This window comes from Monodon monoceros, unplaced genomic scaffold (assembly GCF_005190385.1).
Source record: "Monodon monoceros isolate NGI ecotype Baffin Bay Population unplaced genomic scaffold, NGI_Narwhal_1 Super_Scaffold_1, whole genome shotgun sequence".
NCBI lineage: Eukaryota > Metazoa > Chordata > Mammalia > Artiodactyla > Monodontidae > Monodon > Monodon monoceros.
In genome coordinates, this window is record NW_021703765.1 from 62,087,545 (window position 1) to 62,114,244 (window position 26,700).

The 26,700-nt window shown below is 60.8% G+C and overlaps 1 protein-coding gene across 6 annotated transcripts in view; it reads left to right on the plus strand.

Annotated features, from left to right (window-relative positions):
- Positions 1–26,700, plus strand: part of CABIN1 (calcineurin binding protein 1) — a 98,468-nt gene that overhangs the window by 44,938 nt on the left and 26,830 nt on the right. For all 6 annotated transcript variants that reach the window (XM_029227175.1, XM_029227166.1, XM_029227190.1 and 3 more), the window contains 3 exons: positions 6,705–6,887; positions 8,071–8,402; positions 15,044–15,157. In XM_029227175.1, coding sequence (XP_029083008.1) covers positions 6,705–6,887; positions 8,071–8,402; positions 15,044–15,157 — 629 coding nt within the window. The remainder of the gene's footprint in view (positions 1–6,704; positions 6,888–8,070; positions 8,403–15,043; positions 15,158–26,700) is intronic.

A 26,700-nucleotide genomic window follows, 5' to 3' on the forward strand; every position in this document is an offset into this window, starting at 1 on the left:
TCCGGCTCCCTGCTTCCTGGTGGCCGGGAGCACCTCTGTATTGCTGTCCTGTGGTTTGGAGAGTGTGTGTTTGATGTGCTTGGCTTCTGCCCCGGCCCATCATCCCGGTTCTGGCCAGATGCACATGCAGCAGTGGCCACCCCGCACTGCCCGCCCGCCCGCCTGTCCTGCAGGCAGCTCAGTCTGTGTTTCCGTTGCTTTATTCTTTCTTGCTTAAAAGGGTAGCAAAGGCAACAGACTATAAGGTACAAGGTGTTCTTTACAAGGACAAGGGTGTAAAAATGCTCACCGTGCGCTCTGCAGCCGTGGTGTCCTCGGCCTGGCCGAGGGGACAAGCCTGCGCTGGGCTTGTCCTGCACATAGACCTTCTCCTCATGGAGCCCAGGCGGTCCTGCGAGTCCCCACAAGGTGGGACTGGTGTCAGGCCAAGGAGGGAGGCTGGCAGAGGGCAGAGCCCATCACCTTCTCTGTCCTTTTCTCCCTCGTTCTCACCTTTTAAAAACGTCTTTGGGCCGTAGCTGGTCGTGGCATCTGTTAGCGTCTGCTGTGTGCTGGGCCTAGGAGAGGGTGCCGTGGGGAGAGCTGAGATGAGATCTCAGTTGGGTCTGTGTCCCTGGGGCAGTGCTTGGTGTCGTGAGGGAGTGCCATGAGCTGGCTCTGGGGTTTGGTGGATCGGGGGGACTTCCTGGAGGAGGTGGGCCTCCAGAGAGAGCTGCAGGGCCATTTTGGGTGAGGGGCCATGGGAGCAAAGACACGGAGGTTGGAGAGTCCTGTGGCATTTGGACACTGAGGTGACCGGGTGGGTGGAAGAGAGACCTTGAGAGAGCGAGCTTGGGAAGCAGCAGGGCCCGAAGGCCACAGGGGAGTGGCGTGGTTGCAGTGTCTCCCTCTCTCTCTGGCTCTGAGAAAGGCAGGTTCCCAGTCATCCTCTGTTGGAAGAGCCTTCCTGAGAACCCCTCCAGGTAGCTGTGGGGTGCTGCTCTCACCTGACCTGCTCTGCCTCCCCTGGTATCAGGGTCGAGAGGCAGCTGCCCACCTGCCTGCCTTTAGGAAAACCGGGCTGCCCGAGGCCTCCCTGGTCAGTGCCTTGCCGGCTCGGGGAGCAGGGTGGTGCATGGTGAGGGCTCAGGGCAAGGGGCACACCATGAGGCCCGGTCTTCTCCCCATTCTTTTTATTTATTTATTTGTTTGTTTATTTATTTATTTGGCTGCGTTGGGTCTTCATTGCTGTGCGCGGGCTTTCTCTAGTTGTGGCAAGCGGGGTCTACTCTTCGTTGCAGTGCTTGGGCTTCTCATTGCGGTGGCTTCTCGTTGCGGAGCACGGGCTCTAGGCGCACGGGCTTCAGTAGTTGTGGCATGTGTGCTCAGTAGTTGTGGCTCGTGGGCTCTAGAGCACAGGCTCAGTAGTTGTGGCACAGGAGCTTAGTTGCTCCATGGCATGTGGGATCTTCCCGGAGCAGGGCTTGAACCCGTGTCCCTTGCATTGGCAGGCGGATTCTTAACCACTGCACCACCAGGGAAGTCCCCTCCCCATTCTTTAAAATTTTTTTTTTAATTTTTTTTTAATTTAATTTTGGCCGTGTTGGGTCTTTGTTGCTACCTGTGGGTTTTCTCTAGTTGTGGCGAGCGGGGGCTACTCTTCGTGGCAGTGCATGGGCTTCTCATTGCAGTGGCTTCTCTTGTTGCGGAGCACGGGCTCTAGGCTCTCAGGCCTCAATAGTTGCGGCACATGGGTTCCGTAGTTGCAGCATGCGGGCCCTAGGGCGCACGGGCTTCAGTAGTTGTGGCTCACGGGCTTAGTTGCTCCGTGGCGTGTGGGAGCTTTCCGGAGCAGGGATTGAGCCCATGTCCCCTGCATTGGCAGGCGGATTCTTAACCACTGCGCCACCAGGGAAGTCCCTTCTCCCCACTCTGAGCATTGGGGGCCTGGCTCCACTGCTGCCTCTCTGGGGGTGGGTGGGGCGGGTTTCTGGTGTCTCTTCTCTTGGAGGTCTGTCCAGTCTCCTTGGCCTGCAGGAGGGCACCCATCCCACACCCCAGCCCTACTCCCGGTGGACAAGTCCCTTCCTGGCGGTCATCAGGGCCCGACTGGGGCAGGTTTTGCCCGGTTGAAAGATTTCTCAAAATATTGATTCCACCCAAGTTTGCAGTTCTTAGAAACCAGTTGTTTTCTGGTCGGCAGAAAATTGGTGATGTTTTCAGGGCTCAGCAGCCAGAGTTGCTGCAGTTTTGATCACACCAGCATGCATCTTTTTCCTTGAGCTTTCATATAGCCGAACTAATGGACTAGCTGGCTGTGGCCGTTTCTAGCCTTCCTGCCAGAGCAAATGGAGAAAACACAGCAGGGAACGTGTGTCTTGTAACCAAAGAGCTCTTTCAGGCTGGCCTGCAAATCCTGAGAATGTTCAAGGGATGTCAACTGAGTCAAACCCACATAAAGCCCCGGTGGGACAGGGGCTTGTGTCACCAGGCCGGGCCCCTTTCCCTCTGCGCCCCCAGCTCTGTTCACTTGCCCTGGCTGTGGGTCCCCCGGAGGTGGTGGTGGGGTTGCCCGGGCTGAGGAAGCAGGTCGACAGATGCACGTCTCTCTTAGGTTCAGAGGAAGGGCTGCGGCGGCCCAGGGGAGTGGAAGTGAACCTCTTGGGTGATTAACAGTAAGAGTGACATATTTATAACCCTGCCTCACGTATGTATTAGTGTGAGCAGGTTCTGTGTGGACAGGTTCTAAAAAAGCGCCCTGGAAGGAGTGTAGGGCTGCCTGTGTAGCCGGCCCTCCACCCCGGTGCCAGCTCTCTTTCCTGCCGGCCTCTAGGCAGCCCACTAAGGAAGTCGGGAGCTTGGGCGGTGGGTGGTCCCCAGGGTCCACCCACCTGTGTGCCTTTCCTGGGAAGGCCCTCCCGCCCAGCCCTGCGGGTCGCCGGCTCTTCAGCTGAGTCTGGCTCTGCCTTAGAACCAGGGGCCCGGAAAGCCCCAGTGCAGCCCCTCCACAGGCCCCCACGTGGGGCCTCACTTGCTTCTTAGTATTTAAAATCAGGATCATTTTCAGCAGTCTCGTGCCGACCCTCTCTGACACACAAGACCCGAGAGGATTGGAGATACTTGGCCCCGGGCCTCCTGAGTCCCCGTTGGTGTCTGTCTTTGCAGCGACACACTTATCCTCTGTTTCCCAGACATGAGCATCCCCCACCCTCTTGCTTCACAGACCCTTGCCTCCCCCAAGCTGCAGGGGGTGCTGCGTGATGTGGTGGCCCCTGGGGACTTCCCGGCCCTTTACATGTTCCTGCTGAACTCTGGCCTTCCTCAGGGCTCCGTGAGTGCCCGCGATCACCCTGGGAGGGACCACACGCGTCGTGCCAGCTGATGCTGCTCTCTGCCCTGTCAGGGTCAGCGTCCTAGGTTTTCACCCACGTGTCTGAGGGGTCAGGGAAGCGTGGTCGCAGCCCCATCCCCGCTGGCTCCCTGGCTGACACGTGTCCTGCTCTGTGGTGGCTGCAGGTGCAGTTTTAAAGGAGGCTCAGCTGAGGCTCCTCTACCTGTCATTCCCCGGGGAGCGGGTACCGCCGTCCTGCCCATACCACCCTCCCTCACCCTCACCGGGCAGCGCTGCCAAGACATTAGTGCATTGGTAGGAAATATCCGAACGTTTGTTTAAGCTGATCCTTGGTTTCCAGGATGATCACAACGGGTTCCACCAAATGAGCAGTTCCTTCAGGCCCAAAGCCCAACAACTTGTGAGTTCGTGGCCCATTAGCCTCATGCCGGCTCTCAGTCAGTCCTCCTGCTGTGCTGCCTCCTGGATGCCTGCCTGCTGCAGGCCGTGCTGCCCAGCCCTGCGGCGCCTGCGGCTGCTTGGGTGCTGGCAGGGGAGCGCCCATCGGCTGATTGCCAGGACCACTTAACCACGAGCCTGAGTCCTTTGTCAGGGCCGGAGGTGGGGCTGAGGGCCCGGTGGGTTGGTGGGCGTCACTCCAGTGTGCCAGGAACCAAGCAGGCCCCTGTGGGAATCCTGTGTGTGTGTTGGGGGCAGTGGTGGTGGTGGTGGAGGGGTGAGCAGTGACAAACGTGTTAAAGACCATGACACGGAGTCCTCGAGCAGCCCAAGTGGCAGCTCTGGGATTGGAGTGCAGGTCTGGGGCTCCCGGAGCCCAGAGGGTCGGCTTCCAGCCCTGGAGAAGCGATGCCTTCACACTGCCCATCACCCCCATTTGGGGCTTATGGAGCTTGGGGTCTGCCTTGCAGTCAGGGGAGAGCCCCTCACCGAGCAGGTCCCTGCCCCCCCGAAGTGAGATGCTGATGCCCTGCACTTACTGGGCAGTGGACATGCAGAGGCAGCTATGGAGCTGCCTGAAAGGTCACTGTCCCCAAACCCTGGTCATCAGTCAGACGTGGGTAGAGAGGTGGAGCCCCAGAGCTGCCGTTGGAAACACAGGCCTGATTCTTGGTGTCCTACCTGGGACAGTGCTGCCCGGTCAGTGTAAGGAGTGGTCAGCACCCTGTCGACAGGCCCTGTGTCCAGTGTGGCCTTTAGGACTAAACCCTTGTGTGTCACATCTGAGACATTAGAGATGAGATGGTCCGGGTTCTCTGAGGTCATACTGGTGATAGCTGAGCTGACATTTCGTGAACATTCACAGTGTATCAGGCACTTTAATCCTCATAACAGCCCCATGAAGTGGGCACATGTATTATGACAGTTCTACACGTCGGGAAACAAGTGTAAAGAAATTATGGCAACCGCCTAGGCTGTCCGACCCAGTAAGTGACAGAACAGGACCTGGACTCAGAGGCCAGGGTCTCCCAGAGTCCAGGCTCTCGACTTTGCCAGAACAGTTTCCCATTCTGTTGTGAGTTTGCCTGCTAAGCAGCTCCTGCTGGCCTGCTGGTGGCCCCAGGGCACTGCCTACTGGGCATCTAGGCTCTCCAGCAGCTGAGCAAGGGTTGAGAGCCAGACCCCAGAAGCCCCCATGGCACCAGCTCCCCTGAGATGATACGTGGCTGCAACTTAGAGGTGGGGAAAGGGCCTTACTTATTCAAGGTCACGTGACTAGTGAGCTTCACCTTCAAGAACACAAAGTTCAAGACAAAAACTAAGTGCTATTTTTTAATGGGTTGCCTTTTATCTCTACTATTGGTTTATTTATAACTCTTTTAAAAATAATGTAGTGCCTGCATTAGGGTTAAGAAAATACATCTTCAGGTGATCACAGTCTGCGCTTGGAGGACGTGATCCTGCTTCACGTGCAGCAGCGTGAACCTCCCTTCTCTCAGGCTGCTGCTCTTGTTCATTTCATTCTTACATGTGCTGCCAGTCCACGATGCATGGCTGCTGGTTTCACTTTCATCAAGAGTTAGTAATAGTTTAGAGAAGGTAAATACAAAAAAGAGAGGGGAGGGTCACCTCTGAGCCCAGTTCTGTTGATCTTTTTGTCTCTTGACAATGTTCTTTTCTGCTTTTGCGTGTGTGTGTGTCTTATACTTTTTATATTGAACTCGAGATAGCGTGTGTAGGACAGAAGAGGTTGAAATAACTGATATTCATGCCTGGAATGGGCTTCACTCTTAAGCTCCCAGGCGTCAGGTGGGGAAGTGAGGCTGACGAGGTGGAAGCTGAGCAGGGTTGGGTCTTGCTGTTGCTGTGGTTCCCTTGGTGCACCCCACCCCCAGCCTCCAGTTCCCCCAATGCTGCCTTGTGCTCAGGGTGGAGTGGTTTGCTGGAAGGTTTTCTCAGCGTCTGTTTCCACTTTCTGCTTGCTTCAGGCCCTCTGTGTGCCCCTCAGGTGGGTCTCTCCATGTCCTCGCCCCTCTTCCTGTGGCAGAGTGCTTGGCTGTGAGTCTGTGCCTGCCAGCCCGGGCTTGGGGCTCGGCTGGTCCTCTGTTGTCTGGGTGCAGCCTCAGACCTGGCCAGCCGGGTCCCTGTGTCTTGGTGGGAGTGTTCAGGCCCTGGGCGATTCCCTGCAGGTGTTTCCTGTGGGTCTTCACCTGTGCCCTGGAGGCGACAGGGCTGTCACCGGGCTTGCTACCCCTCCCCTGTTGGCTTTGGCTTGCTCTGTCGGGGAGAAAGGTCCAGCCAGGGCTTCACACCCTTCCCACAGCAGCCTGCACCCCGGGAAGATGTCCCCCAATCTCTCCTGCCCCGCCCCCATCTTCCTCAGGAGCAGCTGGGAGGCCGTGGAGAGGAGCCCAGGGGGCACCCTCAACCTGGGGTCTGCAAGTCCCAGTGATCTGTACTGTCACTGCAGACCCACCACACGTGGCCTTCAGAGACTGGGTAAAAGTGTTGGCTGAGTTCTTCCCCATCGCGGTTACGTGTGCCTGTTGCGGTAGGAATACTGTGCGGTGGTGTATAATCACTACTGTGCATCTCTTCCCAACTCTGCATTCAGATACATCACGTTGGTATCTCGAAATTGGCCATGGTGGGAGTATTTACACCACAGAAATCAGTAAATGCTACAAACGAAGGCTTTCCCCTCCTGAGAGTCAATTGTCAAACACTTACCAGAACACCACTCTTGGGGGAAACCCCGGGAAATTGGTGCCTCTGGTGAGCGGCTCGGTGGCCTCCAGGACAGGTGGGCCAGGCAGTGTCAGAGTGGCTGTGCACGGGGCAGTGGCCAGGCCTCTGGCCGAGAGGCTCCGTGGGAGGCCCCTCTGTTCCCCAGGTGCCAGGGTTCACGCTGCCGCCTCTGTCCTTCTCTCCCCAGAGCGCAGCCAGGAGAGCACGGCCGTGGCGCTCTCGGACTCCAGCTCGACGCAGGACCTTTTCAATGAGCCTGCCATCTCCCTAGAGGGTTCCCAGAAGCCCTACACAGAGAAGAGGCCTCCCGCTCCCAGTTCCCAAGTAGGACCGCCCGGGAAAGACCTTCAGGGGGCCGCAGAGGAGAGAGGTACGGAGACCTGACTCAGCGTGTGGGCAGTACTGCTGGGGTGTCCTGGGAGCCTGGGCAGCGCTGGACAACGTGGGTCCTGGCCTCTGCCCTCACGCCTCTGCTGATGCCCGGGGACCTCGGTTGGCTGAGCCACTCACTTCCCTGGGCCCCGCTGTTTCCCATGTAGGATGGGAGTGATCCCAGGCCCACTCCTGGGTTGTGGGGTCAAACGCGGTGTCTCAGGCAGGTGCGCGCAAGTGCCTGGTATGCGGTGGGCGCTGGTGACACTGTTCTTGTTGTTAGGACCCCACTGTGGCCCCGTGTGGGAGAGCCAAAAAGCCTTTGGGTACTATATGTCACAAATGTGCTTTCTTTTTAGCCTGAACCCTTCCTTTCTTGGGGCGGGCCCTGATCTGGCCCTGGAGTCTGCCTAGCTTCTGTGGGGCCCCCAGGCCCCACTGTGGAAGTCAGTGGGCAGAGCCCACTCCCGGGCTTGCTGGGAGGTTGCAGGCAGGCCGGCGGCCCTGGCACTGTGCTGAGGCCGTGGCTGGTCAGCCGGCCGTGGATTCTGAAAGCTTTCCCACTCTGGCCGGGCCGGGGCACACAGCCACTTGGTGGACAGTAGCAACAACAGCAGCCAGGCCTCCCAGCCTCCCCAGGGAAAAGCACTGGCTGTTCCCTTTTACTGGAGAAGAACCTGAGGTCCAGAGAGGGTCAGCCTGCACCCTTATCCACTACCCCACGCTGCCTCTCCGGTGGGCTGGAGGGGCGGGTGGGCTGGGGGCGCTGAGCGTGGAGCGGGTGCTGCCCTCGGTGGTGGTGGTGGCCACGCCTGCCCTCTTCGGGCTGCTTCCCCATTCACGTGCACGGCCTTGAGGCGGGCAGCCCCGTGCCACCACCCACAGGGGCACCCTGAGCCCAGCTCGGACCCCCCTTCTCAGCTGCGTGCCAGCTGAGATATCCTGTTTCATCAGGGAGCAGACTGGAGGCCACGGAGGCCTCAGCTGGGGGCTCGGGGGGCAGAGGCAGCGAGGGCCCACGCCTCCTGCCCCTGAGTCGCCTGGGTCCAGCTCCCATCCAGCAAGAGTGTGGACCCAGCTATGCTGATCACTCACCAAGGTGCCCCTGTCGCTGGTGGTGGACTGCCACGGGGAGAGGGCCTAAAGCCGAGGTGACTTTCTTTTCTTTGTTCTCAATTCAGGAAAAGCCGAGGAGTCCTCGGAGAGCACGGAAGGCTTCCGGGCCACAGAGCAAGGCAGCCAGAAGCCTGCTGCCGACCCCCCGGCCTCTGCTGGCACCCCTGCCAAGCCCCCAACTTCTGTGTCTGCCCCATGGGATGGGAGGAAGAGAGGGGACCCGCTGGGGGAGCCAGCTGCCTTCCCCCCGGGGCTGCCGGCCGGCGCAGAGGAGCAGCGCCAGTTCCTCACGGAGCAGTGCATCGCCTCGCTCCGCCTGTGCCTCAGCCGCTTCCCCCAGCACTACAAGAGCCTCTACCGCCTGGCCTTCCTCTACACCTACAGCAAGACCCACCGGGTGAGCACGAGGCTGAGGGAGAGGGGTTGATGCATCAGAGCTGGTAGAGGTTTCTGGCGGCAGTGGCGGGAGGGATGGGCGGAGGGCCAAGAGGCGGGCGGGCTGGAGGTGTCCAGCCTTCCAGGTAACAGGTGACAGGGGCAGGCATGGGGCTGCTCCCCCAGCAGGACCACATGCTCAGATTCTGGCTTTGGGGTGAGGGACGGGGGACGACAGGCTGTCAGCTCCTCCCTGTGAGGGCCTCACTGGCGGCTCCCTCCCCCGTGGCCTTAGAGCCCGCCCCCCCCACCCCGCCCCGGTCCCCCAGGCTGCCTCTTGCGCGGACCTCCTGGCCATCACCCTGCCCTGGGCTCACCTTGCCACGCAGCTGCCGGCCTTTGTCGCTGGCAGCCTCCTCCAGCTTGGAGGGCAGATGATGTAGGGGCTCCCGGTGCTTCCCAGCCAGGCCTCTCCTGCTGGCGCTTAGCATTTGTGGGGGGAGTGGGGCCTGTCTGCTTTCTTTCACTCACACTTGCTCCGGAGGCACTGGGAGACAGCTCCCACAGAGCTACGTTGGGGCGGGGAGATCAAAAATATGCAAATGAGCAGATAAAGCAAGTCACATCATGACAAACCCTACAGGGAAGACAGTGGGGTGCACACGGGCTGGGGTGCTGCTGCACTCTGGGAAGGTACCCTTATGCTGAGACCCCTAGGGTGGCCACGGGTCCAGTGGGGTTGTGGCGGCTGGAGGGGAGGGGAGGGGAGGGCAGTGCCCAGACAGGTGAGCGGTTGGTGGGGCGGCCTCGGGGGTCAGGCTGTGGTCTCTGCTGACCTGAGCTCAGCAGCCAGAAGCTGCTGGCCCCTGGATGGCTTCTCTGTGGGACGTTTGAAGAACTAGGGAGGGCAGTTGACCTGAGATGGACCCTGGCGCTGGTTGTGACAGGAAGGTCCTGGATGGGGTTCTGTGGGGACCGGCTGGTGCGCTCACGTGACTTGGTTGGTGTTCATGGAGCAGAGCAGGTAGAGCAGTTGGCAGGCCTGGTGGGGGGACCTCAGCAGGGGCTCCGTCTCAGCTGCAGGGCGTGAGGCTTTCCCAGCCGCCCATCGCGGCCTGGCCTGCACTCAGCAGTGCACCTGACCTCCAGTGCCCAGGCCTTCTAGACCCAGGCAGACCTGGATTTTAATAAAACTCCCACTTGAACAGTCTGTGGGGGCCCTGTGGCTGATGCTCCCCTTCTCCAGAAGCAGTTGCTGAGGCGGGATGTAGGGTACAAGACGCCTCTTAGGGAAGGGTGGCGGAAGTCACAGGGTTGGGTGAGGGAGAGCTGGGCTGCAATGTGGGCCCCACAGAGGCCTGCGGCGCGCCCACCCCCGCCTCCCCTTTAAATGGCTTTAATCTGAGCACAGGAGCTGTGCCCATAAAGGGCTCCACAACCTGTTCCCTTGCTGAGTGGGCTTTTTAAAAGTGAAAAAGAGTATTTATGTCAAAATTAAAGAAAAATTGGAGGGGGGCTATTCATAGTTTTGCCAGTATAACAGAGTATGCTGCGTGTGTCTCTTCTCTCAGCTCTTGAGCACTCACACCATTGACCATCGGGGGTCGTGTCCTCTGCTTGAAGTCAGGGAGCCCGGCTCTGGGAGCCCAGGCCCTGTCACTCCACTGCCCCCCAACGTCCTGAGTGTGTCCATGCTCACAGTTGGCCGTTTGCTCTTTCCTCGAATTCCCCCACGTCGTCTGGGTCCCCTGTGATGGTCTGTGGCGGCCATGGGGTGAGGTGGGGTGGCTGGACCGGGTGGCGGAGACGAGGCTGCCCAAGGTTGTCTGCTCCTCGGGCATCACACCCCATTTCTGCATCTCCTCGGTCACTGTGTGCCCAGATTCGCCATGTGGTTCTCCCAGAGGGTGCATTGTCTCAACACGTGAGCCCCCGTTTCTCCTGCATCGGCCATGGAGGGCCCCCAGTATGCACCCGGGCCTGGCCGTGCCCTGGGGGTAGCGTGGGCTGCCATTTGCTTCATCCAGAGGCTTTGCTGAGCAGTTTGTGAATACCTCACTGCCTTGAGGGCTGAGCGCGGGAACCTGTCAAGGCAGCCCGCAATCCTGGGGGCGTGGCCAGAGCTCTCAGCTGAATCAGTCACTGAGCAGCAGCGACCACTTCCCACGCAGCTGTTGGGTAACAAACGCTTCCTGCCGTGTGGGCTCAACAGCAGCCTGTTTCTTCATCAAATCCGCCTGTGGGCTTGGCAGTGGCATCTCCCCGTTGCCATCTCATGGGTCCGGTGGCTGCCTGGAGCAGAGAGGCCCCGGTGGGTCCTTTGTGCTTCAGAGGACACTATCAAAGTGAAAAGATGATCCACAGAATGGGAGAAATATTTGCAAGTCACATATCTGATAAGGGACTTGTATCTAGAATATATAAAGAACTCTTACAACTTGTTAATTAAAAGGCAACCCAGTTTAAAAGTGGGTGGGACTTCCCTGGGGGCGTAGTGGTTAAGAATCCACCAGCCAATGCAGGGGACACGGGTTCGATCCCTGGTCTGGGAAGATCCCACATGCCACAGAGCAGCTAAGCCCGTGTGCCACAACTACTGAGCTTGCGTTCCAGAGCCTGTGAGCCACAACTACTGAGTCCACGTGCCACAACCACTGAAGTTTGCACACCTAGAGCCCGTGCTCTGCAACGAAGAGTTAGCACCCGCTCGCCGCAACTAGAGAAGCCCGCGTGCAGCAATGAAGACCTAATGCAGCAAAAAATAAATAAATAAATAAATTTAAATAAATAAATAAAAATGGGCAAAGGGTCTGAATAGACATTTCTCCAAAGAAGACATTTCTCCAAAGAAGACATACAAACAGCCAATAAGCACAAGAAAAGATGCTCCACACCGTTACCCATCAGGGAAATGCAGATCTAAGTGCCCTGAGATGCCCCTTCACCCTGCTGCAGTGGGCTAGAGCCCAGGCCTGTGTCTGTTTAGGACTTGTTTGGTTAGGGCTGCCCCCTCCAGGAGGGCTGGCAGAGCTGTGCCCACCACGAGATCTCTGGGAAAGCCCTGACCGATTCATTGTCAGCTTGTGCTCTGCTCTGGGCAGTCCTCTATCCTCTGGGCCACCAGCTCACGTGTGGGACCCTCAGAGCCTCTGAGGAGTGGGCAGGTGTGAAGGGACTGACCCTCCTGCACAGGCTGTGTGCCCTTCTGTAGGCGCGTGTGAGTGATCGGGGCCAGGACCCGGCATCACAAGGGCAGGTGGCCACAGCGCAGAGCTGCCCACCTGCTTGCAGCCCTGCTCCCCTCTGGGCACATAAAATGCCCCCCACCCCCCAGCCTCTCCACGCAGACCCCAGCCTCTCCACGCAGACCCCAGCCATGTTCTTGTCAGGCTTTACTTGTGTGGTTTATAAAGTGAGAACTCGATGTTTGTCTCAGCTTAGGAACCTTGGTTATGCACTTCAAAGTCTGTGCCATGTGGTGTGAAGAGTGCTGTGCCTTTGGGGCCAGAGTCAGCGGGACAGATGGGCCTCTCTCCATGGTGTGGAGCCCATCGATTTGAGTAGGTCAAGCCCTCTGCCAGCCATGTGCGTCACAGATACTGTTGTTCACATTTGGAAAGAGGGGTGAACCCATCACCACGTCGTCCCACGGCCACCACATGGCAGGAGTGCCTATGCTTGGCGTGCCCTCCAGGGCGCTCACGCATTCCGCAGCAGGCTCCCTGGGGAGGAGAGTGGGGCGAGAGGAAGTGGGTAGGAATGGGTCAGGAGTGTGGCCGTTTGGACAGGGCGCCCGGGAGGCCTCTCTAAGCAAAGACCCGACAGGCGAGGGCCCAGCGAGGAGCTATCGGGGAGAGGCCTCCAGGTGGACACACAGCCAACATGCATGCTCCGGATGAGGCTCAGCCCGCAGCCTGTGTGACTAGCCGGGCAGGAGGGGAGGGCCAGGAGACGGCAGAGCTCAGGAGGGCCGGTTAGGTGGGAAGGAGTCGTGGGGCATCATTCTGAGTGAGGTTAAAGTGTCGCAAGGCTCGGGGGAGGGGGGGACGTGTGTGGCCGTGTGTGAGACTCGGGCGGCTGTGGGGAGAGCCAGTGGGGTGGCCGTGGGAGCCCAGCAGGTCGCAATGGCACCATCCAACCGCTGATCTGAAGAGCCGTTAACGAAGGAGACAAGGGCCTGGGCCGGGTGGGCAGTGCAGGCCTGGGTCAGCCGCAGTGCCCCTGGAGTGTTTGCCCTTTGGTGGCCAACCCTTGGCAACCCCTCAGGGAGGGAACTTGGGAGAGAAGCTCTCTGGCCTCACCCCCACCCCAGCCTCATACCTCCCAGTGCTGCCTCCCACCTCCCAGTGCTGCCTCCCTTTAGCGCTCAGCAGTGGGAGGGCGGAACAGGGGCGGTGGCAGGGCCAGCTCCTGGGAGAAGGTGTGGGAAGGGCAGGGAGCTCTCCCCAAGGCGCCGTGTGTGTACACAGTTGCTTTCCTGTCTGCATTCCTGGGGTTCTCCAGCTGATGCTAGGTGTGGCCTGATGGCCACCGCCACCCTCCAAGTGGGCAGTGGAGGCCCAGAGAGGCGGTCCAGCTCTCCGAGGCTGCCAGGCACTTCCACAAAGATCCATGTGCACCACCCCGCACCTGCGTGTAGCTCTGCGAGCAGACCCGGACCTCTGAATGCCTGTCCGGGAGACCAGGGGGGTGTGTTTTCCACAGAACAACCTCATGCTCTGGCCTCCCCGGCTCCTGAGTGCTCAAGCAGTCCTTTCCTGGGCTCCCCGGTGTGCTGAGCCCTGGGTGGGTGGCTGCTCTGCCCCCTCCAGTGCCCTGGGCTCCCCCCTCCCCAGTGTGTGTTTCAGTCTCCTTCTTGCCTCTGGGCCTTAGTCTGTCCCCTCGGCTTGATGGGCTGCATTTCCTTCAAGCTCAAACTCTGCCCATCTTCCTTTGATGATTCTTTTTTTGGCTGCGGCCGGTCTTAGTTGCTGCGCACAGGCTTTTCTCTAGTTGCAGCTAGTGGGGGCTACTCTTCATTGCGGTGCACGGGCTTCTCATTGCGGTGGCTTCCCTTGTTGTGGAGCACGGGCTCTAGGTGTGTGGGCTTCAGTAGTGGTGGCACGCAGGCTCTAGAGTGCAGGCTCAGTAGTTGTGGTGCACAGGCTTAGTTGCTCCATGGCATGTGGGACCTTCCTGGACCAAGGATCGAACCCGTGTCCCCTGCATTGGCAGGTGGATTCTTAACCACTGCGCCACTAAGGAAGTCTCCTTCCTTTGATTCTTTTCTCAAATATCTGTCCCACCTTTCTATAGACCCCCTACTGATCTAGACCCTGAGGAGCCATCAGTGAAGAGGTCAGTCTGTCCCTGCCCTCGGGGCTGACAGACAGCGGGGCGGTGGACGAGGCTGTTTGAGGGCTGTGGGGGTGAGTGGGGCGGCACGTGGGCTTGGAGGTCAGAAGAGGGGATGGGCCGGGCCTGCTCTGAGGGAGGGGCGCCTTCAAGCAGAGGAGAGCCCCTCACCAGGACCCCTGCCCTTGAGCCGGTGAGGGGCTCCAGCCCGGCGAGTGGGGCCAGGTCACATGAGGCCTGAGAGGGGTCACCTGCGTCCCTGGGGGAGCGCGGTGCCGAGCACAAGGCAGAGGCAGAGGCAGGTCTGCGACATGACCCCCACCCCACCCAACCCCCGTGGGGCCTAGGGAAGATCCCGGCCTTGGGGTTCCGGCCTGGGCCAAATGCAGGCTCTGCTCCACCCTTACTGGCTCTGGACCTCAGGCAGCGCTGGAGGCCGCTCTCCTTGGCAGTTCCACGTGGTGAGGGTAACAGTCACGTGCTCTGCCTGGGTGGCACACGTCGCCCCACCCCACTGCGAAGCTGCAGGTATGCGGGCAGTTCAGGTGCCCCTGCTGGCCTGTTGCCTGTCCGTTCCCCACGGGTCTCCTTGTCCCCATCAGCTCCATCTGGGGCCTCGGATGTGAACCTTGATAAGGTCTCCTGAGCCGTTGGTCAGTTCCGTCTGGCCCACCTGGGGGCTGCCCAGAGCCTGCTGTCTGCCGAGTCTGTGGGAGGCTGACAGGCCCGCAGTTGGGCCCACGCTGTCTGTGCTCTGCTGGGAAGGCGTGCTCTCCAGTCCTTGAGAAGGCCCCAGAGAAGGCCTGGCTTCTCACCGTGCCCTGGGTTCCACCAAGAGGCACCACTGCCCAGAGAGCAGTGGCCTGAGCACTGGACAGAGCCCCCCCACCCCGTCCCAACAAGCACGCATCCCCGGCGTCCTGCAGAGCCCCAGGTCTCCCGGGCTCACGGTGGCAGCCAACAGCCTGACAAGTCAGGCTTGACCGTTTGGGCCAGTGGGGGCATCCCCTGGCAGAAGGTGGGGTGCTGGGTCCGTGCAGCAGCTTGTGAAGTTGTCAGGGTGAGGCGTCCCTGTCTGTGCCCTCCTCAGGCAGTCTGAGGCCACGGTCTCCTAGGACAGCTGTATTAGGCAAGAAACCAATTCCTGAAACGCACCCCACAGCCAGATGATCAAAGCCGGCGGCCGGGGCCGCCGGGCGCTGTGGGACAGATGTCTGCAGGAGCTGCTGCTTTGCCCACGCAGCCTGGAAGGAGGGGACCGCCTCCCTTCTCCGTGGGCGCCCAGAGTTGCCCACACACTCACTTCCAACCTACTTCTTGCTTCCCCAGAACCTCCAGTGGGCCCGCGATGTGTTGCTAGGTAGCGGTATCCCGTGGCAACAGCTGCAGCACATGCCGGCACAGGGGCTCTTCTGCGAGAGGAACAAGACCAATTTCTTCAACGTGAGTAGTTTGCCTTGTTGATTTCCGCGGCTGCTGGCTGCCAGCGCTTTTCACGGAAGGAAGGTGTGGCAATGGACCCCGGCGTGGGCGTTCCCGGGACACGGGATGGCAGCGGCCTCAGAGGGCAGGCTGGGTGGCATAGTTGAGAGTGCGCCAGACTCGGGAGTGAGGCCCTGCTTGCCGAGCGACTTCTGGCAGGTCGCTGCCCCCTCTGGGCACCGATTTGCCAGCTATGGGGAGAGGCCTGGACGAGCTCGGTGGTTCTCTGGGGCCGCGGTGGGCAGTGGTGAGAGGGGCTCTAGGCCCGTGCCCTGCTTCCCCTTGGGGTCCTGGGCACCTGGAGATTCTGATTGGAGGCTGGTCTGCTGCTGAAAAAAAATGAGTGTGGCCAGTGCTGGGTCTTCAGTGCGCTTCCAGCTCTGATGTTCCATGCGAGGTAGAGACCCACCCTCAGGCAAGACATGGCCCATCCCCGAGGCCCCGTAGAGCCCACATCTGCCCCTCCTGGCCAACCCGCCTGGCCTGGGCCTCCCGCATTTGCTCTGCCCTGCACAGAGACCACTGGCCCCTCACTCTGCTCCACCTATGGGTCCTCACCCATCCTCCTCACCTGTCCTCAGCTGGGTGGCTTTGGCATGTCACATGGATCCTCTGAGCTTTGGTTTCTTCTGTATTTTCCTTGCTTCCCTGTCACATCTAGAGAAGCCGAAGGGCAGGATTGGCCTGGACAGGAGCCGAGGGCGTCTTGGGGGGTCTGGAGGGATGTGGCAGAGGCTGGTTCTTGAGCCATATGGGCAGAGTGAGGTCCCTGCTGAGAGCCGGCCGGGTGGTGGGTGTCTGGATTCATGGCTTTTCTCCTCTCCCAGGCTTGAGCAGGGGCTGGGCAGGGGCTCCGAGCCTGGGAGCCCTGCTCCTGCCAGCCCTCTCCCTATGGGTATTTTATAGACAAGTGGTAGATCAATCTGCATGGTACCAAGGGGTTTGCTGTGAAAGAGATGCTCCCTCCCACCCAGATGCCCAGGCCACAGCCACTGTCCCTCATCCTGCCCGCTTTGGAGCCCACGCCCGGAGACGCACACAAGGGCAAAGTGCACGTGCTCCTGCCCCTGGTTTTTCTTCACTTAAGCGTGTGTCTTGGAGGGTGTTTTTTGTTTGTTTGTTTGTTTGCGGTATGCGGGCCTCTCACTGTTGTGGCCTCTCCCGTTGAGGAGCACAGGCTCCGGACGCGCAGGCTCAGCGGCCATGGCTCACGGGCCCAGCCGCTCCGCGGCATGTGGGATCTTCCCGGACCGGGGCACGAACCCGTGTCCCCTGCATCAGCAGGCGTACCCTCAACCACTGCGCCACCAGGGAAGCCCTTGGAGGGTGTTTTTGAACTTGCTGTTCTTTTTAATAGCTGCCTGGTCCTCCCATGTGGATGTCCAAGGTTTACTAACCACCCCTATTGATGGACGTTTAGGTTGTTTCCAGTCTTCTACTGTTGCAGACAATACTGGTATATATGTCTTTCCACACGCGTCGGGGGTCCACTCCTAGAATACACTCTGAGAGACAATTCCCGGGGCAAGGGGTTTGTGGGGCCTTGAAGTTTTAGCAGATGCTACCCTCCGATCCAGCTCCTCCCCAACCCTGGACTTACTGACTTTCTCTATTATTAAATGGTTTTATGTTTGCTTTTCAGTGGGTGAAAAATACTTGCGTTCTTTGTGAGTGGGACTGTGATGTCATGTAAGCAGTTTTCATTTTTTCTGTGTAGTTTCTACTCAGGTTCATTTTCCTATTGGATTATTGGCCCTTTTGTTATTGATTTATAAGAACTCTTTCTATATTAATGAAAGGGGCCCTTCTTCAGTGTTCTGCAAAACTTTCTTCTGCAGTTGCTGAACCAGAGTGAGAGTCAGGCAGGTGGCTTGGTTCCCCTGAACTCCTGCTTGCTCTCCTTACACGTGGGCCTGAAGAGTGACTGAGGACCCAGTTAGATAAGCGGAAGTGCCTCACTTGGGAGCTGGTGCATGGTCGGTGCTCCGGGAAAGTTTCCCTCTGCCCCCCGTCCCCACATCCCCCCCCCACCCCCCGCCCCGTGGTGCTTTGCCCTTAAAGCCTGTGCAGTAATGTTGCAAGGAGGGACCCAACCCCCCTTTCTTCCTTCCGGGTCAGGCACCAGCCTTCCTAACAGTGAAGTTTAGGAGGCCAGCCCCTCAGATGCCTGCTCCCTGCAGCTCCTCCCGTGGTTTCCAGAGCCTTCCAGAAATGAGCCCCACAGGCTGAACGGGACGTTTTGCACGGTTTTGCCTCTTCTGGGTCAGCTTTTGTTTCTTTGTGCATCGCAGTGAAAGGTTAACCTCTGGGCAGAGGGCAGACAGGTGATGGCACCCCCTTTTATGCAGCACCCGAGGGACAGGCACTCAGGCTGGCTGGTGACAGCACGGCCCGTGCTGAACCACCCACTCTGGCCTTGCCATTGCTGCGGCTGGACCTTCGGGGTGGACGTGTCTTCCAGCCACAGCTCGCTCCCAGCGCCTCAGGGAGTGCTGGCCCTGCACGCATTTGTGGGACAGATCTTAGCAGGAGGGATGCCTCCTGCCTTGTTTACGAGGAGTGTTCAGGGCAGCCCTTGGCTGACTGCTGCCCTGGCCAATGGGCTGGGCTGACAGCTGGGCTGGGGGTCAGGACGAGCAGGCTGGCTCTTCTCCCTTCCAGTGCTGGGGTTACTGCCCGGGCCTGGGGTGGGGGCGGGGCAGGGACTGGCCCTGTGAGCAGGTGTGGGGAGGTGAGGGCAGGGCCATCCAAACCCCCACCACCCTGGGCGGTGCCCTCATCCTCAGGGCCTGGGCTAGGAGACCTGCCTCTTAACTTTTACTGGCGATTTCTGAAAATCATGTGAGCCGCATTGTCATTGGGCCACATCGTCATTGCAAACCGTTCAGACACACAGCAGAGCCCACACCCTTAGTCTCCCACCCCAGGCCTCCTGCCCTCCTTAGAGGTACCTCTGTGAGCGGCCGGCTACTCCCTTTTCTCAAGTGTACGTGTACCAAATCAGACAAGTTTGTCATTCTGCTTTAAAAAATATGCCTGCGTGTATATGTGTATGGGGGGGTGCTTTTTGGTAACTTGGGCTTTTTCGCCGACACTAAGTCTTGGGGACATTCCCTGTAAGGGGTGCAGGCCGCCTGTGGCTGTGTGTCCTCTGGGTCCCGAGGAGGCGCTCGCTGTGGGTCTGTGGACCGTCTCCCTGACATCCCGTCTCCAAGCACGTCCTCCTGGTGCGGCCAGCACCGGCTGCCGTGGGCCCTGCCGCAGGACACTCGCGGGCTCGCCCCTTTGTGCTTGCCCGGTCGTGCGGGCCTCTGTAGCGTGCTGTGGGGCACAGGGAGAGAGCGGGACCCTCAAGGAGTCCGGTTGACTGCAGGCAGGGCTCCCATGGGTAGTGGGTGCTGCTTGGCCAGGGAGGGGGCCAGAGGGAGGCCGGTGCTGAGGCTGTGCCGGCCGGGGCTTCTCGGGGAGCATGAGGGGCCGGGCAGAGGGCTGGGTGCACAGGGGACCGGTGGCCTGGGCCCTGTGGCAGAGGCCTGGTGCACAGCGGCCCAGCCATGCGGTGGGACGAGCATCTGAGGGAGAGCAACGAACTTGGCGCATCTCCATCACCCCCCCCGCCCCAAAGACTTGACTGAGGTACTGGCTCCCACCCACCCCTTCTCTGCCGTGGAAAATCCCGTCTGTGGGCCATGTGCCGGGCAGGCTGGATCCTGGCTCCGGGCTTGAGTCCGGAGTGGCCGCAGCCCCACCCAAGGGCCCCACACCCCGCCCTCTCCCGACAGGCAGAACGGTCTGGCCTTTGCCAGAACAGAGCCGGGAGTTGTTGGACATTGCTGGTTGAAGTCCTGCGGCCCTCCCCGCCCTGGCACGGCTTGGCCTGGGCCCTGGGGAGGGACGGGCAGAAGGCGTGTGGCCACATGACTCAGCGGTGCCTCCTCAGGACGACTGTGCAGGGAGCTGGGACCCCATGGAGGACACAGAGGCCTAGGTGGGAGGCAGCGAAGCGGGGCTGGACCTGGGGGTGGGAGCCCTCTGAGCCAGTGCCAGCCCTGAGGGGGCTGCAGAGAGGGGCTGTTCGTCCCTGGGCAGAGGAGACCAGGAAAGCAGAGGCCACGGGCTTGTCTCTGAGTGCCTGGAAGTTTCCACGGCTTCCTGGGCAGGTGTGTGCGCCCCTGGGTGGGGGGCCCGTGGGGGCTGGAGCTCTGTCCAGGGCAAACTTCTCTCCCACTGGTAGTTGATTCGAAACGTTCCCATAGTAACCAAACCAGAGATGGCTCTACCTCCTTCCCCAAAATGTTTGCTGATTTTAGCAAGCAGGTTTTTTTTTCATGTTTCAACCCAGTTTCCAGCCACCGTGAAAGAAGCAAAGGGAGCGAGGGCCTGGCCGGCACTGTTCCTGCTTCCCAGGCTGTGCAGGCGTCCGCGGCTGTGGCCTGAGTTTGAGGGAGTGGGGGGGGAGTGCTGGCCTGCGGGGCCTCCACCACGGCTGCTCCCGCCCCATGAAGAGGCCCGCCTCTTCATGGAAAGCAGCCCACGGCTGGCGGTGGCTGGCGGCCCCCAGGGCAGGTCCCAGGGCCGCATCGTCACCGAGAAAAGCACAGACTTTAGGCCCCAGTGGGTTTGGCTCCCAGCCACTCACCCCTTACTCAGCCCACACAGGGCATGGGGTTGCTCATTGGCAGGATGGTCATGATAGGTGGACAGGAGCCCTCGGCACACTCTTGGCCAATCACACAACTCACCCTTAGGACAGGAAGTCAGCCTGCTCCGGGCCGTGGGGCTTGTCTGCAGATCCGGTGGTGCTTCAAGAGGGCAGTGCTGGGGACCAGAAGGGACCTGGCTGGAGGGTGGAAGGGCCTGCCCTGGCTTGAGTGGGGCAGCCTTAGATGTGGATGTCACCATCCCCGCCCACCACCTGGGCCCCCTTCTGTGTGTCCAGGCGCTACCGTCAGTGCCTGTGGGTGCGGCTGTGTTCCTCCTTGTCACGGCTGCAGATGCCACTGCCTGGCTGTCCCGGGGCACCTCTACCCGCCCTCTCCCCCGTGGATTGGTGGCTTCAGTTCTTCACTGGTACAGGAGGGCTGCTTCTCCCCGGTGCCAGGGGCTCCACGACAAGCACTCCTTACCCAGTGCTCCCACGCATGCCTAACGGCTCTGCCGAGCTGGGCCAGGTGCCTTCCCGCCGGCCACTGCCCTGCCCCTCCGGGCACTCAGAACCGAAGGAGACTCTCATTTTGGCCCACCTGTGGGGTGACCAGGGAGACTGGAGCACCTTCCCACGCCCAGGCCTGTGCCTTTGCCTGGGCTCTGGTGCGCTCTCCTCGGCAGCCACCACACACCCTGTGGTTCTGTTTGTCCTTACTCCAAGTTGCTTAAACTGATGGGAGATACAGTCATCAGGAGTCATCTTTGTTTCATTAAGTGTTTGTGCCCTGGAGCCTGGTGGCTCACTGAGGGCCCTGATGTGGGAGGAAGGGCCCCCTGGTTGGGCAGCCAGCTGCCAGACAGCTACCTGCCAGAGCTGGGGGAAGGAGAGAAGGTCTCTAAAGCCCCTGGCACCCCGTGCTTCTTGGCAGGAATCCGTCCCACTGATTCTACTCTGACTTGCTACCGGTTGGCTGTGTGACCTGGGGGGTCCCCCAACCCCACCCAGTTGCAGATGCCGGTGTTAGGGAGGGGCAGGTGCAACGGGCCCACCTCCCAGACCAGGGGCCTCTGAGCCTCAGCTATGGCCCAGCCCCAGGTATGGCCCACTGTGTAGGCCAGGCCTCAGCCAGCACCCTTCCCCCAGGGAGAGAGCCTGTGGTGCTGGGCAGGGCCTGGCCTCTAGAGCTCAGTGCGCCTGGGCATCCCTAGGTGGGGGCCTCATCTAGAACAGCATTGCCATTGCCCCCTGATGCACCCCCAGCACAGTGCCCGGCAGGCGGGTGTGCCTGGTAAATGTGAATCCCTCCCGCCCTCTAGAGGTCCCTGGGACGAGGTCAGCTAGGAAGCAGCAGCCCCTAGCGAGGGGGCGCCCAGCCCTGGCCAGGCCCTGGGGTCTGTGCCTGGGACAGCCACCTCCTGTTGCGGGGCCTGACTCGGCCCCTCTTCCCCCGCCCTTCCAGCTCAGCGCCTGGTGGGCCCGTGGGCAGCCCCTGCCTCACTTGCATACACCCGTTGACTGAGCCAGTGGTACCGCCCCCGGACGCCAGCCTCAAGTTCAGGGCCTTTGGAGGCTCAACCCAGGGAAGAGGTGTTGGTCTCCACCCAGTTAATTATACGCACCCGCCCCTGGCAGCGGGGCTTTGTGCTGCCTCCTGGCAGTAAACAAGCCACGCGGCGTGTCCCTGTGGGGTGTTCCGGCCTGCGGGTGCCCTGGCATGGCTTCTCCAGTGTGGAGTCTGCCCGCCCGCTTGGGCCGGGGCCAAGACAGCCAGGAGAGGAAGCGCCCGCCTGACAGCAGACCGACCGCTTTTCCGAAGTTGGTCCCGCCCACGTCACCTTCCCTCCACTCGGGCCTGGCTGTGGACCCGATCACCTTCCACCTCGGCTCGTCCCTCTGCCCACACCTCGAGGCGAGTGTCGCCTGGGTGTTAGACCGGCTTGTGCCAGGCCCTGGGCCGGCTGACAGCAAGATCCAGGGGCCACAGGCCAACCCACGCAGTGGCTGGATTATTAGTCCCGTTTCACAGAGGCGCCAGTAGGTGAGGTGCCTTGGCCGAGGTCCCACAGCCAGTCTAGGCCGGAGGAGGGATGTGGACCTTGTGCTCTCTGGTGCTGAAGCCGCGGGTGGCAGCCGGCAGTGCCTGTGAGGAGGAAGGGCGGAAGGCCAGCGCTGGCTCCACACTGGGATTGGCCCATTTGGCGATAAGCAGGATGGTGGCCTGGGCAGGGGCCACGGGCATCTAGCCCTGCCCTGGGAGGTGAGGCCGCGTGCCAGGTTGATGGGGGACCGGGGTCAGTAGTGGCCACGGTGTAGACCAGGGCCTCCTCTGGGCAGCGGGGCCATGTGGACATGGCCTCGAGCGACTGGCTGGCTGGGCCCGGCCACCTCTCTGTGTAGACCCCCCGGCCCACCCTGCTGGGGCTCCCGAGGCACAGCACAGCGACAGAGAGAGGCCAGAGCATCTGTGCCTGGTCTGGCCCGGTCTTGGACGGGGGGCAGTGGCAGGACTGGCGCCATTTACAGGCGCTCACTCTGGTCCCCACAGCACGTCTGTGGTGCTCAGGCACTGTTACTGTCCCCGTGTACAGAAGGGGAGGTTGATACCAGTGGGCATTTTAGGCTGTTAAAACCAAAAGCCCTTTTCTAGTCTCTGTCCACCAGGCTGGACAGCAGAGCTTGTGGCCCTGTTTCCGGGCCCTGTTCACAGCCCCTCCCTGGCTGCCTTGGCTGCTGTGGGTCCTGGGAGAGAATGTCAAGTGGGCCTCTGCACAGTAGCTGCCAGCAGCCGTGACAGCAGCCAGGGCCCTGGGAAGGCTGGTTCTGTTATACCCCCTTTGAATGAGGTGCAGGGCCCAGGGAGTAGCCCAAGGTCACACAGCTAACAAGTGGCCAGGCTGGGATTTAAATCCAGGTGTGTCCCACTCCAAGGCCTGCTCCCTTAGCAGCTGTGCCATTCGGAGTTCAGCAGCCACATCTGGGCTCTAGAGAGTGTGGGTGTCGGGGAGGTGAGTGTGGTGGAGGTGAGTGTGGCAGCTTGTATCCTGCACCTCTGCCCCCTCCTGGGGTGGGGGGGAGGACCCTCGCCCCTCCCTTTCTCTGAGACCTCCTGGTGGCGAAGCACTCTGTGCATGGCCCTTGATTACCTTCCATCATGCCATGAGTGAGGCCCACTCTTGAGGGGCACCGGGTCTCTGGGGGAGGCGACTAGGTGAACAACGGCTGTGGGAGCCCAGAGCTCGCAGTGGGTTTGCCATCACTTTTGCACACATGCTTTTTGAGACCCTCAGGCCTGAATAAAGCCCCACCACTCTTGGAGGTCAGAGCCCATAACCTGAGGGTGAGCAGGAGGTCGAGAGAGGCAGAGGAGGTGGCGTGGGGGTGCCTGCACCACAGAGCAGTGGGAGCCGTGGGGTGACCCCGTGCCCGCAGGGACGGGCCAGGTCCTCGCAGGGCAGAGGGGCTGGCAGGGGGCAGACGTGACACCAGCTGACCCAGGCGTGCTGGAGGGGCCGGGCTGGGACAGGGCCAGGTGCGCTGCTGGCCTCCACTCCTCTGGGCCGCCGCCACTCACAGCAACGCATCACCGCTCACAGCAGCGTGTTGCATCCTTAGAACCCACAAGGTGTTGGTCGTGCCATCATCCCTGCCTTACAAAGGAGGAAACTGAGGCCCAGCCACACTGCAAGTGGGCACCTGAGCTGGGATCCAGACATTCTGAAACAAGTCAGGGCCATAGGAACGCAGCCAGTGGACGGACCCCAGAGACAGGCGAGGATGGGCCCAGCGCACCTTCCTGGACCGACAGGGTGACAGGCAGGGCCATAGGGACAGAGAGTGTGAGGGCGCAGGTGGAGGTGGGCCCAGGGGTGGGCCCTGGGTCTGCGTGGGCGAGTGGGACACAGGGCGCCCCTGCAGGCCCACAGTTCATCGTCCTACCATTTACCTGAGGATGGTTCAGTTCCACGTGCTGGTGTCGACTGATTCCCAGAAGAAACTGGGATTCCTTGTCACCAGTGGACACCCCTCCCGGGCCTCTGTTCCTGTCCCCACTCTCGATGGAGGGGGACCGTGGCAGGTCACCGCCTGCCCCATCCTCGCTGAGATCACTGAGGCCGTGCACAACACCGTCCTGACGTCGGGGTAAAGGACACCCAGTCACGTCAGTGGGAATTAGAGAACAGAAAAGAAGGGAAAAGTTTAAATTGAGGAAATCGAACACTGGGCTGTAGTAGGAATTGCTGCTGTGGCGCTATTTTTAGCATTATTGAGTTGATTGATGGGCCGGTTGCAAAAGCAAAGTAAACAAAAGAATCACTTCAAATTCTCCAAGGGAAAAGGCCCAGTTTTTAAGAGTCTTTAAACGGTTAGCAAGCTTGTGACTTCTTAGCATCACCCTGAGCTCTCCTTCCTTCCCGTGTCCTTGGCTCTGCAAGCTTCATGGGACTTCACAGCCTCCAGCCCACTGGGCCCGGTTCAGCCTGGAGCAGGTGCCCAAGGCCTTCCCGTCTGTAGGATGCCCCGGCCCCCTCCCTGACAGGATCACAGCGGTCATAAATCCCTGCCCAAGCCAAGCCACCCCCATTCACAGCTAGACTTTAAAAACCAATCAGACATAATCAGCCTCTGGACGGGCTGCCCCCACGTGCATTTTTGCCAGGCCCTTGGGGACAGTTTCTGTGTCCAGGTGTGGGCTCACCGCGGTGGCCATGCCAGGATGCCCTGGCAGAAGGCGGCAGTGTGCTTCAGCCCTTAGCATGCTCGACCCCACCATGATGGTCCCCCAGTGGGGCACGGGACTTGCCCCGGGTCCCACATCCTGCGGGCAGCCTCCACCCCAGAGTTTCTGGCCAGCCCCGGGACAGCAGTGTTTGTATCCGCATCCAGAATGGTCAGGAGCTTGCTGTGCAACATTCCTGAGAGAAGAACATTTTCCAGTGTGCACTGCTTTTCCCACTGCAAGTTATTTCTCAGAGGCTAGCTCCTGGAATCAGTGTCTCCGCTGAGTCTTTCTGAGGCAGGCACGTATCAGGCTCAGCTTCATCCCCCTGGGACACTGCCCCAGGCAGGCGCCGTCTGGAGGGCGGCAGGGGGGCAGCTTCCGGAGGAGGCCCAGGGCCCTCTTGAGGGTTTGGAAAGTGGAGCAGGGCAGGCAGCTGCTCAGACCACGGATGGCAGGGAGCCGCAGGGAGCCGTGGGAGAGGGCCGAGGGAGGGCTGTGTTTCCTGAGGCCACAGGAGCAGGACCCAGCGGGGCAGGGCCAGGAGGAAGGGGGCTCCCCGAGGCCTCGGCTGTGGCAGAGTCACTGCAGGAACCTGTCCTTTGGGAAGGAGGATGCTTGGCTATGCCAGTCTCTGCTTAGTCCTCTTGGCCCATGGAGTGCTGGGGCTCACTCCGGATGCAGGCCCTCCCTGTGGCTCCCGGCCTGTGGGAGGGCAGTGGCTGTGGCTTGGCCCCTGGGCTGAGGTGGGAAACAATGTCAGGGAGCAGGCCTCTGCTGTGGAAGGGAGGCCACAGGGCTTGCTTCCATGGGGCACAGAGGAGCTCGGGGACAGCAGACATTTCCTCCTCCCTGTGGCCCCATGATTCCCATCTCACGGTGAGCAAACTGAGGCCCAGCATCGCGCAGCCCGCAGGGAGCAGAGCTCGGATGCTTCTCACCTCCTGCCCACCGCCCTCCCCACCCAGCCTGCGCCCAGCCCGGCAGGAGTGGAGGTTCAAGCCCACCTCCGCCCTGGGCATCATCCTGCTTGCCTGGCCCTGATTAGCTGGCCCCACCCCAGCCCAGCAGGAGGGACTCTGAAGACCACAAGCCCTGAGCCACAGAGCCAGGGAGTGTGGGGGCTGCAGCTGAGCCAAGGCTCGCTGCTTTTGCCGGGGGGCTGCCCCCGTGGGCCGGCGCACCTCTGACCGAGTCAGGTGCCCTGTGACTGCACAGACCCAACCTCCTCATTTGTGAGATGGGGGATGTGAACGTCCAGCGCTTGGCACTCGAGAGCCCTGTGGTCCCAACAGTGTCAAGATGGCCACAAGCCACACACTGGGCCCCAGGGAGCAGCCTGGTGCAATCAGGACGTGGCCATTCCGGGCCCACCCCTGCCAGAGTGCGTGACTGCCTTGCCATCACGTCTCCAAACACCTGTCTTGACAGTGAAAGCAGTGGGCAGGAGCATACCCCTCCACAGAGGGTTCTGGGGGTGGGAGGGGGCAGGGTGGAGAGCAGCTGAGGGTCCCTAAGGGGTCTGGCAATGGGTGGGGGCATAGGGGAGGGCAGAGTGTATCTGGTGGCCTTTGCCTGTCCCCCATCCCCTCAGGGCACCGTGCCTGTGGCTGCTGCTCATTCACCTCCCCTTCCTTGCAGGCTTCCCGGGTGTTCCCTGGGTAGCTCAGAGTCATCCTGAGCTGGAGTGGAAGCCCCAAGGGAGGACGGCCTTCCTGTGGCGATGGGCGCTGGCCCAGGAGCCCGAGCACAGGGCTGGGCGGCACCCCCATGGCGTGGAGCCGGGGCTGCTGCAGGGGGCTGGAGTGTGGATACCCCAGCGCCCCGTCCACATGGGGCCCAACCCACAGATCTTCCGGTGCGCCTGCTCTGGGCGTAGCCATGCTGCCCTACCTTCGGGGTTTAGCCCTGCTTTTGACTTCCTGGTCCCGACCCTGACCTCAGTTTCCCCATCTCCAAAGGCGGGCCAGCTGGATGAGGTCAGTGGTTTTCCAACCCTTTTTCCAAAAGAGCCCTTTCTCACACACCCCACTGGGAAACACAAAAGGGCAGCTGTTCCCGCAGAGACAGGAAGGGCCGGGCCCACCTGGTTCGGCTGCACCACCACCGCCTGCTCCCCAGAGGAGGTGCATGAGCCCT